The 17,724-nt window shown below is 43.7% G+C and overlaps 1 protein-coding gene across 1 annotated transcript in view; it reads left to right on the top strand.

The window, feature by feature from the left end:
• Window positions 1-17,724, top strand: part of frzb (frizzled related protein) — a 68,848-nt gene that overhangs the window by 19,465 nt on the left and 31,659 nt on the right. Inside the window, exons 2-5 of the mRNA XM_056290012.1 lie at window positions 1,732-1,980; window positions 2,903-2,938; window positions 4,581-4,640; window positions 4,780-4,845. Coding sequence (XP_056145987.1) covers window positions 1,732-1,980; window positions 2,903-2,938; window positions 4,581-4,640; window positions 4,780-4,845 — 411 coding nt within the window. The remainder of the gene's footprint in view (window positions 1-1,731; window positions 1,981-2,902; window positions 2,939-4,580; window positions 4,641-4,779; window positions 4,846-17,724) is intronic.

Raw genomic sequence — 17,724 nt, forward strand, 5'->3', positions numbered from 1 at the left:
TTATGTACTGTTTATGTACTGTATATATACTATATAGTACGTAATAGTTGAGTGTGGTGCTGGTTGGGCATGTGGAGTTAGCAGCTCTGTGTGTTTGCAGGTACGGGCTGTATATGTACTCCTGTATATGTACTCCTGTATATGTACTCCTGTATATGTACTGTATATCTACTACTACTACCTTCGGCTGCTCCCATTAGGGGGCGCCACAGCAGATCATCTGTTTCCATCTCTTCCTGTCCTCTGCATCTTCCTCTGTCACACCAGCCACCTGCGTGTCCTCCCTCACCACATCCATAAACCTCCTCTTTGACCTTCCTCTTCTCCTCTTCCCTGGCAGCTCAGTATTCAGCATCCTTCTCCCAGTATACCCAGCATCTCTCCTCCACACATGTCCACACCATCTCAATCTTGTCTCTCTTGCTTTGTCTCCAAACCGTCCAACCTGAGCTGTCCCTCTAATATGCTCCTTCCTAATCCTGACCTTCTTCATCACTCCCAATGAAAATCTTATCATCTTCATCTCTGCCACCTCCTGCTCCTCCTCCTGTCTTTTCATCAGGGCCACTGTCTCCAAACCATACAGCATAGCTGGTCACACCACCATCTTGTAAACCTTCCCTTTAACTCTTGCTGGTACCCTTCTGTCACACATCACTCCTGACACTCTTCTCCACCCACTCCACCCTGCCTGCACTCTCTTCTCCACCTCTCTCCTGCACTCCCCGTTACTTTGGACAGTTGACCCAAGTATTTAAACTCATACACCTTCATCACCTCCACTCCTTGGATCCTCACCATTCCACTGTCCTCCCTCTCATTCACGCATATGTATTCCGTCTTGCTCCTACGGACTTTCATTCCTCTTCTCTCCAGTGCATACCTCCACCTCTCCAGGCTCTCCTCCACCTGCACCCTACTCTCACTACAGATCACAATGTCATCTGCAAACATCATAGTCCATGGAGACTCCTGCCTGATCTCGTCCGTCAACCTGTCCATCACCATTGCAAACAAGAAAGGGCTCAGAGCCGATCCTTGATGTAATCCCACCTCCACCTTGAACCCATCTGTCATTCCAACCACACACCTCACCACCGTCACACCTCCCTCATACATATCCTGTACCACTCCTACATACTTCTCTGTAACTCCCGACTTCCTCATACAATACCACACCTCCTCTCTCGGCACCCTGTCGTATGCTTTCTCTAAATCCACAAAGACACAATGCACCTCCTTCTGGCCTCCTCTATACTTCTCCATCAACATTCTCAAAGCAAACATCACATCTGTGGTGCTCTTTCATGGCATGAACCCATACTGCTGCTGCTGATCATCACCTCTCCTCTTAACCTAGCTTCTATTACTCTTTCCCATATCTTCATGCTGTGGCTGATCAACTTTATACCTCTGTAGTTGTTACAGTTCTGCACATCACCCTTGTTCTGGAAAATCGGTACCAGTCTGCCTTTCCACTCTTCATCCTCTTCATAGCTGCCCTCTCTTCCTCCTCGCTAATCCACTGCACTTCCTGATCCACTATCCCCACATCATCCAACCTTCTCTGTCTCTCATTGTCTTCATTCATCAGCCCCTCAAAGTATTCCTTCCACCTTCTCAGCACACTCTCCTCACTTGTCAGCACATGTACTGTATATGTACTCATGTATATGTGGTATAGTATGTGTCCTGCATATGTACTGTGTATGTACTCCTGTGTGTTTGCAGGTACGGGCTGCAGTCCAGACCTTCTCTTCTTCCTGTGTGCCATGTACGCTCCCATCTGCACCATCGACTTCCAGCATGAGCCCATCAAGCCGTGCAAGGCGGTGTGTGAGCGTGCTAAATGTGGCTGTGAGCCCGTCATGAAACGCTACAACCACACGTGGCCAGAGAGCCTGGCCTGCTCTGAGCTGCCCCTCTACGACCGCGGAGTCTGCATCTCCCCCGAGGCTATCGTCAAGGCAGATGGGCCAGGTAACCCCACCGTTATGCTGATGATCCTCTTTACTCTTCTTGTTGAAATGATGTATACCGACAACAGATAGCTTGGTTATTCTTACGTGGCGAGACGAACTGGACTTGGTCCCCGGGTGCCGCACGGCGGCTGCCCACTGCTCCTAGCCACACAGCTAGCATGGCTGAAATGCGGAGAAGACTTCCCCCACGGGGTCAACAGAGTTTCTCAAATTCAAAAAATCCAAATAAGAAAATGTATGTGACGTATTAGTGTCTGGAAGCTTGTTCTGAGCTTACGGAAGGAGACGATGAAGATGATGGTGTACAGATAATGACTGGTGTCCTCATATTAGCAACAGACCCCCTCTCCACAGCTGGGCTAATTAGGCCTAATGGACTCCAGAAAGATTCTTCCGGTGATAAGAAAATAACAAATAACATATCCAAGGGTAGGGCTGAGCAATATTAATAAAGTCCCATATCACAAAGTGGACTGACGACCTCTTCACTGATGATGTGACGTGGTTCTGTGGATGGCTGTTGGTACTTTCATAGGATAGTTACACCTCAGAACTTGATGATTAGTACCGTGGATACGGAGACCAAGCAGGTAGAGACGTTCACTGTCCATCTCACTAAAAGAGTGGAGTAAGTTCAGAGAGCTGGCCCACTGTGCTGTACTGCAGCCGACGACACATCCGCTCTATCACCATGTTCCCAGAGCCACAACCCCACAACACATGTGATCTCACGTCAACATCTCCACATGACGTCCAGTTGATGACCAAGTCTCCAGCATGGCCTCCTCAGCCCAGGATGGACACCACGCTTGTTACTTTGTCCTGTGTGTTCTCTGATATGTTGTCTGTCTCTCTATTTGTCTAACAGACTGACAGGTTGGTGGATCCCTTCTCACCAGTGTCTCTCTTTATGTCTCTAGACCAGTTCTACCAGGACCCGTCCAGATGTAATCCAGGTGAGACTCTCAGTGAACTTCAGTATGTTAACAGGTTGGTGAACGGGTGAGTCCAGAAGGTTCTATAGTCCCACACTAGTTAATGGTGAAACTGTTTTGATCAGATGAGATCAGCTGAGAAGAAACTGTAAAGGTCTCATACATGAGATGGAGTCAGAGTAGCATCACGTAGACCAGCAGAGTCCACTAGAAAGTTACCAAGTTAAACTACCACTGTACAGTCACTGGGCGGCACGGTGGCACAGTGGTTAGCGCGGTCGCCTCACAGCAAGAAGGTCGTGGGTTCGAGCCCCGGGCCAGTCCAACCTTGGGGGTGGTCCCGGGTCGTCCTCTGTGTGGAGTCTGCATGTTCTCCCCGTGTCTGCATGAGTTTCCTCCGGGGGCTCCGGTTTCCTCCCACAGTCCAAAGACATGTAGGACAGGTGGATCAGCTGTACTACATTGTCCCTAGGTGTGTGTGTGTGTGTGTGTGTGGGCCTTGTGATGGTCTGGCAGCCTGTCCCCGCCTGCTGCCCAATGACTGCTGGGATAGGCTCCAGCATCCCCGCGACCCTGAGCAGGATGAGGGGTTTGGGTGATGGATGGACGGATGGATGGATGGATGGATGGATGGATGGATGGATGGATGGATGGATGGATGGATGGATGGACAGTCACTACTACACCCCTAGACATGGACACACACACACACACACACACACGTTGACAGACAGAAGTACAGACGGACAGAGAGCCTGCTGACTGGCTGACCTGTGTCCCTGCTCCAGTGTGAGCGGGTAGTCCTGCACAGCAGCTGTGTACACGTGACTGGAGGTAGTCCTGAACACCGGGCCGACAGGAATGGACGCTCTGATGCAGAGTACACAGTTCATGGGTTCGCACCGTGACACATAGACAAAATACACATTTCACGGGTTCCCACCGCGAGACACGGACAGGGGATGTGGGCAGATATGAACAGTAAATATGGACACACAACCCTGCATTGCAGCAGCTTGCGATATGAGAAGTATGCTTGCAGAGGGTTTCCAGATAAGCAGGGTGAATGGGAAGGGCGGGCGGAGCAGCCAGGCGGCCAGTAGGCCGCACTGTGACAGTCTTATCACCCAGGAAGTGGTCACAGTACGACCAGGAATGTGGGAAGTTATACGTATGTACCTACAAACGCATGGCATGTGAGCCGTCACACCTCTGACAGGTGGTGCAACAGGGCCACACAGTCTGGTGTCTGGTTCTGTTAATGGAGGAGAAGGTAGAACAGAACCATCTACCGACCTTTACAGCACGCACATACTACGCCCCGAACCATTCACAAGTGTGTGTGTGTGTGTGTGTGTGTGTGTGTGTGTGTGTGTGTGTGTATATATATATATATATATATATATATATATATATATATATATGATCGCCAGTGAGTCAAGTGAATTCTTTATGAGCTCTTACTTGACTCACTGGATTATTTTGCTCCTTATTTGTTGAGCACTTTCCCTCCTGTTGAGTGTTTCTTTTAACAAAGTTTTATATAATAACCAGTTGAATGGCACGCTGAACAGTGAAACTGTACAGAATCAGTGGAACAGTTCAGAAGCTGCTGATCTGCAGATGGTCCAAAAAGGAATTCACAGCTAAAATTCTTCTCCAGAATCCAGTCCAGATTTTCCCATGGACTCAAACAACTTCCACTGCAAAGGATCAAATGGAGGTAATCAATCAACCAGTCAATCAATCAATCAATCAATCAATGAAATATACAATAAATCAGTGTATCTGTGTATCATTCTCCGTCTTTCCGTGTGTGTGTGTGTGTGTGTGTGTGTGCGTGTACGTGTGCATGCATATAGACAGGTGCACATGTAAAACAATCAGATTGGGACCGAAGATATATCGGAAGAATAACTATAACTATGGTGAGTGTGTTTCTATGATCATTTCTCCCATTCACTAATTTGCAGTAAAGACAAAGGTGATAGAGTGTTAGTTACATGGTGAGTAATACAAACGTTACATTATCAGTGATACAGTGTTGGTTACATGATGAGTAATAGTTACATCATTAGTGATACAGTGTTAGTTACATGATGAGTGGTAGTTACATTATCAGTGATACGGTGTTAGTTACATGATGAGTAATAGTTGCATCATTAGTGATACAGTGATAGTTACATGGTGAGTAATACAAACGTTACATTATCAGTGATACAGTGTTAGTTACATGATGAGTAATAGTTACATCATTAGTGATACAGTGTTAGTTACATGATGAGTAATAGTTACATCATTAGTGATACAGTGTTAGTTACATGATGAGTAATAGTTACATCATTAGTGATACAGTGTTAGTTACATGATGAGCAATAGTTACATCATTAGTGATACAGTGTTAGTTACATGATGAGTAATAGTTACATTATCAGTGATACAGTGTTAGTTATATGATGACTAATAGTTACATTATCAGTGATACGGTGTTAGTTACATGATGAGTAATAGTTGCATTATGAGTGATACAGTCTTACTTATATGATGAGTAATAATTGCACTATGAGTGGTACAGTGTTAGTTATATGATGAGCAATATTTGATTTATGAGTGATAAAGTGTTATATGATGAGTAATATTTACATTATGAGTGATACAGTGTTAGTTACATGATGAGTGATAGTTACATGATGAGGGATACAGTGTTAGTTATATGATGAGTGATAGTGAAATGATTATTGGTAGTTATATGATGAGTGATAGTTATATGATGAGTGGTAGTTACATGATGAGTGGTAGTTACATGATGAGTGGTAGTTCTATGATGAGTGGTAGTTACATGATGAGTGGTAGTTCTATGATGAGTGGTAGTTACATGATGAGTGGTAGTTACATGATGAGTGGTAGTTCTATGATGAGTGGTAGTTACATGATGAGTGGTAGTTCTATGATGAGTGGTAGTTACATGATGAGTGGTAGTTACATGATGAGTGATAGTTACATGATGAGTGGTAGTTACATGATGAGTGGTAGTTATATGATGAGTGGTAGTTATATGATGAGTGGTAGTTACATGATGAATGGTAGTTATATGATGAGTGGTAGTTATATGATGAGTGGTAGTTATATGATGAGTGGTAGTTCTATGATGAGTGGTATTTATATGATGAGTGATAGTTACATGATGAGTGATAGTTACATGATGAGTGGTAGTTATATGATGAGTGGTAGTTATATGATGAGTGGTAGTTACATGATGAATGGTAGTTATATGATGAGTGGTAGTTATATGATGAGTGGTAGTTCTATGATGAGTGATAGTTATATGATGAATGGTAGTTATATGATGAGTGGTAGTTACATGATGAGTGGTAGTTATATGATGAGTGGTAGTTATATGATGAGTGGTAGTTACATGATGAATGGTAGTTATATGATGAGTGGTAGTTATATGATGAGTGGTAGTTATATGATGAGTGGTAGTTCTATGATGAGTGGTATTTATATGATGAGTGATAGTTACATGATGAGTGGTAGTTCTATGATGAGTGGTAGTTACATGATGAGTGGTATTTATATGATGAGTGATAGTTATATGATGAGTGGTAGTTATATGATGAGTGGTAGTTCTATGATGAGTGGTATTTATATGATGAGTGGTAGTTACATGATGAGTGGTAGTTATATGATGAGTGGTAGTTACATGATGAGTGGTAGTTATATGATGAGTGGTAGTTATATGATGAGTGGTAGTTACATGATGAGTGGTAGCTATATGATGAGTGGTAGTCACATGATGAGTGGTATTTATATGATGAGTGGTATTTATATGATGAGTGGTAGTTATATGATGAGTGGTAGTTACATGATGAGTGGTAGTTACATGATGAGTGGTAGTTCTATGATGAGTGGTAGTTACATGATGAGTGATAGTTATATGATGAGTGGTAGTTATATGATGAGTGGTAGTTACATGATGAGTGGTAGTTATATGATGAGTGATAGTTATATGATGAGTGGTAGTTACATGATGAGTGGTAGTTATATGATGAGTGGTAGTTACATGATGAGTGGTAGTTACATGATGAGTGGTAGTTATATGATGAGTGGTAGTTATATGATGAGTGGTAGTTACATGATGAGTGGTAGTTATATGATGAATGGTAGTTACATGATGAGTGGTAGTTACATGATGAGTGGTATTTATATGATGAGTGATAGTTACATGATGAGTGGTAGTTATATGATGAGTGGTAGTTATATGATGAGTGGTAGTTATATGATGAGTGGTAGTTACATGATGAGTGGTATTTATATGATGAGTGGTATTTATATGATGAGTGGTAGTTACATGATGAGTGGTAGTTATATGATGAGTGGTAGTTATATGATGAATAGTAGTTATATGATGAGTGGTAGTTATATGATGAGTGGTAGTTACATGATGAATGGTAGTTATATGATGAGTGGTAGTTATATGATGAGTGGTAGTTATATGATGAGTGGTAGTTACATGATGAATAGTAGTTATATGATGAGTGGTAGTTATATGATGAGTGGTAGTTACATGATGAATGGTAGTTATATGATGAGTGGTAGTTATATGATGAGTGGTAGTTATATGATGAGTGGTAGTTATTTGATGAGTGGTAGTTACATGATGAGTGGTAGTTATATGATGAGTGGTAGTTACATGATGAGTGGTAGTTCTATGATGAGTGTTGGTTACATGATGAGTGATAGTTATATGAGTGGTAGTTATATGATGAGTGGTAGTTACATGATAAATAGTAGTTATATGATGAGTGGTAGTTATATGATGAGTGGTAGTTACATGATGAATGGTAGTTATATGATGAGTGGTAGTTATATGATGAGTGGTAGTTATATGATGAGTGGTAGTTATTTGATGAGTGGTAGTTACATGATGAGTGGTAGTTATATGATGAGTGGTAGTTATATGATGAGTGGTAGTTACATGATGAATGGTAGTTATATGATGAGTGGTAGTTACATGATGAGTGGTAGTTATATGATGAGTGGTAGTTATATGATGAGTGGTAGTTACATGATGAATGGTAGTTATATGATTAGTGGTAGTTATATGATGAGTGGTAGTTATATGATGAGTGGTAGTTATTCGATGAGTGGTAGTTATATGATGAGTGGTAGTTATATGATGAGTGGTAGTTATTTGATGAGTGGTAGTTACATGTTGAGTGGTAGTTATATGATGAGTGGTAGTTACATGATGAATAGTAGTTATATGATGAGTGGTAGTTATATGATGAGTGGTAGTTACATGATGAGTGGTAGTTATATGATGAGTGGTAGCTATATGATGAGTGGTAGTTACATGATGACTGGTAGTTATATGATGAGTGGTAGTTATATGATGAGTGGTAGTTATATGATGAGTGGTAGTGACATGATGAGGGATACAGTGTTAGTTGTATGATGAGTGATAGTTACATAATGAGTGATACAGTGTAAGTTACATGATGAGTGACAGTTACATGATGAGTGATACAGGGCTAGTTGCATTGAGGAGTGATAGCATAATGAGTGATACAGTGTAAGTTATATGATGAGTGACAGTTACATGATGAGTGATACAGTGTTAGTTACATGATGAGTGATACAGAGTAAGTTACATGATCATTGATAGTTGCATTATGAGTGATACAGAGTTAGTTATGTGATGAGTGATACAGTGTTAGTTACATGATACGTGTTAGTTACATGAGGAGTGATATAGTGATAGTTACATGATGAGTGATACAGTGTTAGTTACATGATGAGTGATAGTTACGTGATGAGGTATACATTGATAGTTACTACATGATGAGTGATACAGTGATAGTTATATGATGAGTGATAGTTGCATGATGGGTGATACAGTGATAGTTACATGATGCATGATAGTTACGTGATGAGTGATACAGTGGTAGTTACTACATGATGAGTGATATAGTGTTAGTTACATGATTAGTGATACAGTGATAGTTACATGATGAGTTATAGGTACATGAAGATTGATAGTGTTAGTTACATGATGAGTGATATGACATTAGTTAGATTATAACGAGGCACAATTTGATCAAACTCGTGAATTCAGTTAGCAGTCCAACTGAATGGTTTATGAGCAGGACTATTTTATCCGGGCAGACTGGATGAATGGTTTATGAGCAGGACTATTTTATCTGGGCAGACTGGATGAATGGTTTAAGAGCAGGACTATTTTATCCGGGCAGACTGGATGAATGGTTTATGAGCAGGACTATTTTATCTGGGCAGACTGGATGAATAGTTTATGAGCAGGACTATTTTATCCGGGCAGACTGGATGAATGGTTTAAGAGCAGGACTATTTTATCCGGGCAGACTGGATGAATGGTTTATGAGCAGGACTATTTTATCCGGGCAGACTGGATGAATGGTTTATGAGCAGCACTATTTTATCTGGGCAGACTGGATGAATGGTTTATGAGCAGGACTATTTTATCTGGGCAGACTGGATGAATGGTTTAAGAGCAGGACTATTTTATCCGGGCAGACTGGATGAATGGTTTATGAGCAGGACTATTTTATCTGGGCAGACTGGATGAATGGTTTAAGAGCAGGACTATTTTATCTGGGCAGACAGGATGAATGGTTTAAGAGCAGGACTATTTTATCTGGGCAGACTGGATGAATAGTTTAAGAGCAGGACCATTTTATCTGGGCAGACTGGATGAATGGTTTAAGAGCAGGACTATTTTATCTGGGCAGACTGGATGAATGGTTTATGAGCAGGACTATTTTATCTGGGCAGACAGGATGAATGGTTTAAGAGCAGGACTATTTTATCTGGGCAGACAGGATGAATGGTTTATGAGCAGGACTATTTTATCTGGGCATACTGGATGAATGGTTTATGAGCAGGACTATTTTATCTGGGCAGACAGGATGAATGGTTTATGAGCAGGACTATTTTATCTGGGCAGACTGGATGAATGGTTTATGAGCAGGACTATTTTATCTGGGCAGACTGGATGAATAGTTTATGAGCAGGACTATTTTATTTGGGCAGACTGGATGAATGGTTTATGAGCAGGACTATTTTATCCGGGCAGACTGGATGAATGGTTTATGAGCAGGACTATTTTATCCGGGCAGACTGGATGAATGGTTTATGAGCAGGACTATTTTATCTGGGCAGACTGGATGAATAGTTTATGAGCAGGACTATTTTATCTGGGCAGACTGGATGAATGGTTTAAGAGCGGGACTATTTTATCTGGGCAGACTGGATGAATGGTTTAAGAGCGGGACTATTTTATCTGGGCAGACTGGATGAATGGTTTAAGAGCAGGACTATTTTATCTGGGCAGACTGGATGAATAGTTTATGAGCAGGACTATTTTATCTGGGCAGACTGGATGAATGGTTTATGAGCAGGACTATTTTATCTGGGCAGACTGGATGAATGGTTTATGAGCAGGACTATTTTATCCGGGCAGACTGGATGAATGGTTTATGAGCAGGACTATTTTATCCGGGCAGACTGGATGAATGGTTTAAGAGCGGGACTATTTTATCTGGGCAGACTGGAAGACAAAATGGGACACTTGTCTCCATGACTCTGAAGAGATCTGGGAAACATGGAGTTTAACACTACATTTACATGCTAATGTAATCTAATGTAATCTTCTGATCCAATTTCTTTCACACTTCTGACAGTCTGAATTTAAATGCTCTGACTTGTTACAAGCTGGTTCAGGTTTGTAACAAATGAAGGGGAAAACACTCACAGTGGGGGAAAAAAGTTTATTGTATTTACATAAAAAAGATGTACATCAGTTGCACATACTAAAGTTATGTTTTCTAAAAATAATTGATTTATTTTTACTTATGAATCATGTCATATATACGAAATGTATTTTGATAAATTGTACAACCCCACCTCTCCCCTTTTTTCAGTGCAGAGTTTTGTCCAAAAAGCTTTAAATATACCAGCCAAACTGAAATCATAAAATCATAAACATGTAGAAGACTGAGACCTCAGCAGAGTACTGCCACGTGTGTGAATAATGTGCTATGGAAGTCTTGTTAGTAGTGCAAACACAACATTTTACCACAAGAAAAAGCAGGTCAAAAACGCAGGTCTTATTGAGAAAAGCTGTCATCAGGTCCCAGGATGAGACAAGAACAGCCACAGTTACAAGTACAGCCAGTTAGCTCACCCTGAGGAGCCACCCAGTATGTCTCCTCATCACCTGTAAAAACAAACAAACAAACAAACAAACAAGCAAGCAAGCCAGCCCGACAGAGGAGAGGCCTGTCAGACTGTGAACAGCATAGAAACACAGGGTATCTGACTTCCTGAGGTCAGATACAGACCTCCTACATAGTGTGTGGAATGAAGTACTGATCAGTGACTTCCCACCTGAATTTCAAAGCTCTGGGTAGTGTTTTGCCTCTGAAATGAGCTGTCAGCATCATAGTGCTGGATGTGGTTGGTGAGAAGAAGTCCCCTTTCAGGAAAAGTGATGAGGAAACGTCAAGACGTAGCACAGTATGTCGTCCATCCTAGCTGTAGACCAGTTGTCAAACGAATTAGGGCTAATTGACCTCCAGAGATTATTGCATCCAAATTACAAGGACTACACGTTCTTCTCTTACCTTCACCAGACCTACTCAAGAATCGATTATTTTCTCCCCTCCAGGGTTTTAGTAAGTCAAATAATGAGTGCCACAACTGACAATATAGTTCGATCTGACCATGCAACTGTGAATATAGTCCTTGTCTTATCAGGGAAAATAAGAAAAACATTACAACGGCGCTTTAACAACTTAATGCTGAATAAGGAAGAATCATGCGCATCCATTAAGTCAGCAGTCCCAAGAATTTTGGGCTCGCAACGAGGGCTCAATTGACGAAAATGGCATAATATGGCATGCTTTCAAAGCTTATCCGAGAAGATGCCTCATCCAGCATAGCTCTCGTCAAAAAAATTTAAAAAAAAGAAGGATACTGAGAGAATGTTAAAATTAGATCCAGATTTTAATAAGCTAGAAAAACACTTTAAAGAGAACAAAAATACAATCAATTAGAATAAATTGAATAAACTTAACTGTGAGCTCAAAAATACATTACAGAAGAAAACTGAATTTGCACCTGTGTGCGCAAAGCAAACATACTGCGAACAAGGTGAAAGGGCTGGGAAGATGTTGGCCCACACAGCCACCACAGACGTAGAACCTGATTCCTTCAATGTTTGATAAGGACAATAACATTATCATGGACACGGAAGCAATAACTAACACATTCAACTGTTTCCTATCAAGCGCTGTCCATGTCACAAGGAGTAGTAGAGGAGGCCAAGCGGCAAGTTTCTTTTTCCATTGGTTGGATTCCCGATATTAACAGAAGCCCAAACGGGGTTAATAGAAGGGAATATTCCTCTGGAAGAAGTGAGACAAGCCATTAGCAGTCTTCAAATAGGGAAGGCCCTGGGGAACGAAGGGTGTATGACCAACTTTTCTAAGAGATTCCGGGAAGATCTTGCTCTGAGACTGCTCGTCAGGATGCCTTTCATAGAGGAAGCCTTCCTGAAAGCACGCGGGGGTGTGATGTTCGGTATTAGGGGAATACGCCTTTAAGGACACAGGGAGTTATGGGACAGTAAACAGAGCAGCCACGGGAGCGGGAAGGTGGACGGGGGTCAGTCGGATGACGTGCACGTTGTGCGTGGAGCGGAACAGACATGGCGAAGGTCCACGGCTAACTCAGAAACGCTGGTATCATCTGTGAGAGTGAACAGCAGGCCATCACACTGGCGACGAGGACTTTGTGGATTGACGGAACCTGCACTGCGGAATTGAATTATGAACTCTAATCAGTAGTACCAAAAGGGTAGTAACGTTCAGCTAACTGCATTAGCTGAGCTAGCTAGCACGAATCAACAAGTTCATCACGTCATCCGCCATCTCATCATGGCAAAGTTTCCCGCGTCGGGCGACGCGTTCCCGGCGTTTGATATCCATGGAGGTGCCCCGGGGACGTTGGGACCGAGATGGGAGAAATGGACGGCTCGTTTCGAAAATGTCTTGTTGGCCGTGGACATCAAAGACAATAGTAGGAAACGTGCCATGCTACTTCATTATGCGGGCGAACAGGTATATGGCATTTCTGTGACGCCGCCTGATTAGGGAGTCGCTAAAGACTTTGATAAAGCCGTTAAGGCACTTGGGACTTACTTTTCACCGAAGAGGAATGTGGATTCTGGGGTGTACAAGTTTAGGCAATCTACACATTCTGGAAATGAAACCGTTGGGGAATAGTATTGTAACGTGCATGGAAAGGGTGTCTAAGAAGTCCATTATTTAACCACGTCACAGTATGTCCGCTTATGCGCACTTGCAGTATCCTGTGAGTTCTCTGATGTTGACGCAGAAACAAGACGCCACATTGTGCAAAGCTGCGTATCGCACAAGCTTAGGAGAAAAGCTCTCACTGATCCCACGGTGAATCTGACAAAACTCCTGGAACTGGCCAGGCTGGAAGAAGCGTCTGAACAACAAGCGCGTGAAATGGAGAAACGATCAGACACCGTTTGGGATGGTATTTTGGCTCTGCGCCAGCGAGAGCGCAGGAATCAGCGGGCTAGGCAACCTGCTCATTCTGCCCGGCAGCCTGCGCATACGGAGTGCTTCAACTGCGGTGGCTCATTCCTTCATCGAGGTGACTGCCCAGCACGTGGGCTTGCATGTCGCACTTGTAGCAAACAAAATCATTTCTCAAAAATGTGCCGGTCGCGCCCAAGACAAAGTATGAACTATGTACAATGTCAACAGTCAGATGACACTTCAAAATCAAATGCCCACTCATCGCGTCCCAGTGAAGACAGCACAGACCACTCCCCCAGATATCTTTTTACACTGAAAGACCCAGCTATCACAGCGCCAAAACAGACCATTCAGATAAATGGGTCGCCTCTCGTAGTGCTGGTAGATACAGGAGCCTCAGTCAATGTAATGGACTATTGCACATTTCAATCACTCCCAGCCCGCCCAGTACTGCAGAACACATCAGTCCAGATTTTTGCTTATGGCTCCCGCACGCCTCTGCCAACGCGCGGGCAATTCTGCTCACAACTCGGCTTCCGAGACAGAATTGTCAGAGAAACATTCTTCGCGGTCGACAAGCCAGCGATTCCTGTAGTAAGCTGCCAGACAGCAGTTGCCCTCGATCTAGTCCGCTTGGTCAACAATGTACGTGTGCCGCTCATGCTCCAAAAAAAATTCCCCACCGTTTTTCAAGGCATTGGAAACCTCAAGGATCACCAAGTGAAAATCCACATTGACACTACAGTGCAACCAGTGGCTCAACAACACAGGCGCATCCCCTTCCACATGAAACAGCTAGTGGAACAGGAGCTGGAGAAACTAGAGGCACTAGACATCATCGAACGTGTTGAAGGCCCCACGCCATGGGTCTCTCCGGTGGTAGTAGCTCCAAAGCCCAAACAACCAGGAAAAATCAGACTGTGTGTTGACATGAGACGCCCAAACAAAGCCATCAAGCGTGAGAGGCACCTCACTCCCACACTGGATGACATTCTAGCAGACCTCAATGGGGCAAAAGTGTTTTCCACACTTGATCTGACAGCTGGCTACCACCAGATTGAACTCCATCCTGACTCCCGCTACATAACAACCTTCACAACACATGTGGGCCTGAGGCGCTACAAACGACTCAATTTTGGGATATCTTCAGCGGCAGAGATTTTCCAAACACCATTAGAGAGATACTGTCTGACATCCCGGGTGTTCTGAACATCAGTGATGACATGCTGGTGTATGGCACTAGCCAAGAAGAACATGACAAGAGCCTAGAGGCGGTCCTTACGCGTCTCAGTGAATGTAACCTCACACTCAATGGTGACAAATGTGACTTCAACAAGACCAAGGTGGAGTTTTTCGTATATGTATTCTCAGATCAAGGCATCTCAGTGGACCCCAAGAAGGTGGCTGCAGTCAAGGAGACCCCAACCCCACGGAAACCAGGGGAGGTCAGAAGTTTCCTTGGCCTTGTCACATACTGTGGTCGTTTCATTCCAGGTCTAGCCACCCTGACACAGTCTCTCAGAGAGCTCACAAAGAAAGACCAGCTGTGGGACTGGTCCCCAACCCACCAGACAGCTTTTGCTTTCCAAACCAAAGCCAGATGCGCTGCTGTTCTAATACACAAATCTGTACCTTTTTTATTCCTCCAATGTCATCTCAGATGCCAACGGTGGATATATTATAATCACTGGACGCAGCTATAATACTAAGTTGATTCTTGCCAATGTATATGCACCAAATTGGGGCAACAATAACTTTTTCGCACTTTTTTTCTAAGCTTCCAGATATGTCCTCACACCTTCTTGTCCTCAGGGGGGCTTTTAACTGTTGGTTGGGTCCTTTAGATTGGTCCTCCAGTAAACTGAGCAATCCGTCCAAATCTTCTAAAGTTATTAACGCTTTTTTCAGGAATTTTCTGTTACAGACTCCTAGCGTTTTTTAACCCCACATGTAGGGGGTATGCTTATTTCTCCCCTGTCCATTATACTTATAACCGCATTGATTACTTTTTCCTAGACAATAGACTCATACCCTCTGTTCATTCATGTTCTCACAATTCTATTGTCATATCAGACCACGCCCCTCTGAGTTTAGATTTAGTAGTAGGTGGAGGACCTGAGTCCCGTGCACCCTGGTGTTTTAATCCATGGTTGTTGTCTGATGACAAATATGTCTCATTTCTGACCGCTGAAGTGGATCTTTTTTTTAGAGCCATATACACAAGAAATACAAACACTAGAGAGAGGCTGGCAGAAGTTGACACTAGGCACAAAACAAACTGGCACAGAGCGAGGGGAGCACAGAGACTAAATACACTGGTGGTAACAAGGCACAGATGAATCCAATCAAGGCGGGGAAAGTAATCTTGCAGGAGGACACAGACACTGGGGCAGGAAGTGAAGTTTCTGAAATGAGAGGAGCGGTGAGACTTTTATTTTTAAAGACCAGACGATAGACAGACATGACAATACAGGAGAGGTGATAGTATGCAACCCTGAGGGGCAGCTATGTTCATGCACTGGGTTTTAGAGAGCCTATTGTTAATTTTGACTACCTTTGTTCTATGCTGTAGATCAGGGGTGTCAAACTCCAGGCCTCGAGGGCCGCAGTGTCTGTAGGTATTTGTTGCAACCGTGCACTACACCACCCGATTTCACTGATTAGCTCACCTCCTTGATCAAGGAGGGAAAGGAACCAGTTTAATCAGGTGGTGTAGTGCATGGTTGCAACAAATACCTGCAGACACTGCGGCCGTCGAGACCTGGAGTTTGACACCCCTGCTGTAGAAAGTAAAAAATCCAGTGACAAAGAGTGATTGACGCCTGGTTGCCATAACTTATCAACGTTTTGCAGGTAAGATCGTATTAAAAGCCACTCTGGTGGCCGAGCGGAATAAACCGCCGTTCTTGCAACCCGCTCGTCACGTGGCTGGGAGGTTCGTATCCCAGACTCGCCGTAACCGGTCACGGCCAGAGCGTCCACGGGGTGAGGCCTTCATTAGGCCACCCTTACCCGAGGGATAGTGGGTGTAGATCGGTGTAGTGTTCGGGAACTCTTCGTTCTCCAGCGACCCCTCTGGCCCACCCGGGCGCCTGCAGCCAAGCAACTGAAAGCATTCTCCCTACGCCTCCTTTGCGGCCTGAAGGGTGATGCAATCCATGCGAGGAGGCTTCAGCGTGTAAAATAGCGAGAGCAGCCGACACGAGTTTGAAGGAAACTGGTGTAACGACTATCTCCTTCCTGTGGAAACGGGAGCCAGGGGAGTTATTCCACAAGAGTTCCGGCCATATGCCATTGGGTTAATTGGGTGGGATAAGGGGAAAAGCTAGAAATACATTTATATAACAAAAAGATCGTATTAAAAGCAGCACTATCATCCACAAAGAGAACCTGTGCGTAAGTAAATTGGTAAAAGTAAAACTAAAGGAACTAGTAGTACCAAACTTTATTTATTTATAATTACAAAATAGGTGCAACTGCTGGCCAATCCATTCCTGTTATTCAATGTGGACATTTCTGGTTTGCAAATGATAAAATATTTTTCAGTTAGACATAGATTGCACATTTTACCACTGGTTGAATATGCTTACATATATTGTAGCAAATTAAGGGGGGGGCAGCCCGGGTACCGCCACAGCCGGGACGCGAACCCGTATCTCCCACACCCCAAGCGACAACGTTAACCAGTCGACTAACGTGTCTACTTATCAGTGCACGTTACACTACCCCCCCTCTTTCGGGAAGCGCGTCCCCGCGCTTCAGCCTATCAGCTCCTTCACGCCTCTGGGCGCATACGCTTCCGATGGCCTTACGGTCTCGCCATGCCACTTCTGACACCGATGTAGCGAATTAAGGGGCAGTCGACTAAGCCAGCGAATTAAGGGGGCAGTCGACTAAGCCAGCGAATTAAGGGGGCAGTCGACAAAACCCTTTGGTCGACTGATTAATGTTGTCGCTTGCGGAGTCAGACCCACGGGTTCGCGTCCCGGCTGTGGCGACGGTTTCCCGGACTGCCCCCTTAATTCGCTACAATAGATGTAGGAAAATTAACTTTTACTACTTAGCAGTACAAGCTTGTTTGGTGCGTGGCACACTCATCAGCTGCTAATGTGATTCAGCAAAGAAAACACAGTTTACGTTGCCCTGCGTCACACCCCTAATTTCACTGGATAGCAACCAATGAGAGGAGAAAACATT

This window comes from Lampris incognitus, chromosome 11 (genome assembly GCF_029633865.1).
Source record: "Lampris incognitus isolate fLamInc1 chromosome 11, fLamInc1.hap2, whole genome shotgun sequence".
NCBI classification, from domain to species: domain Eukaryota; kingdom Metazoa; phylum Chordata; class Actinopteri; order Lampriformes; family Lampridae; genus Lampris; species Lampris incognitus.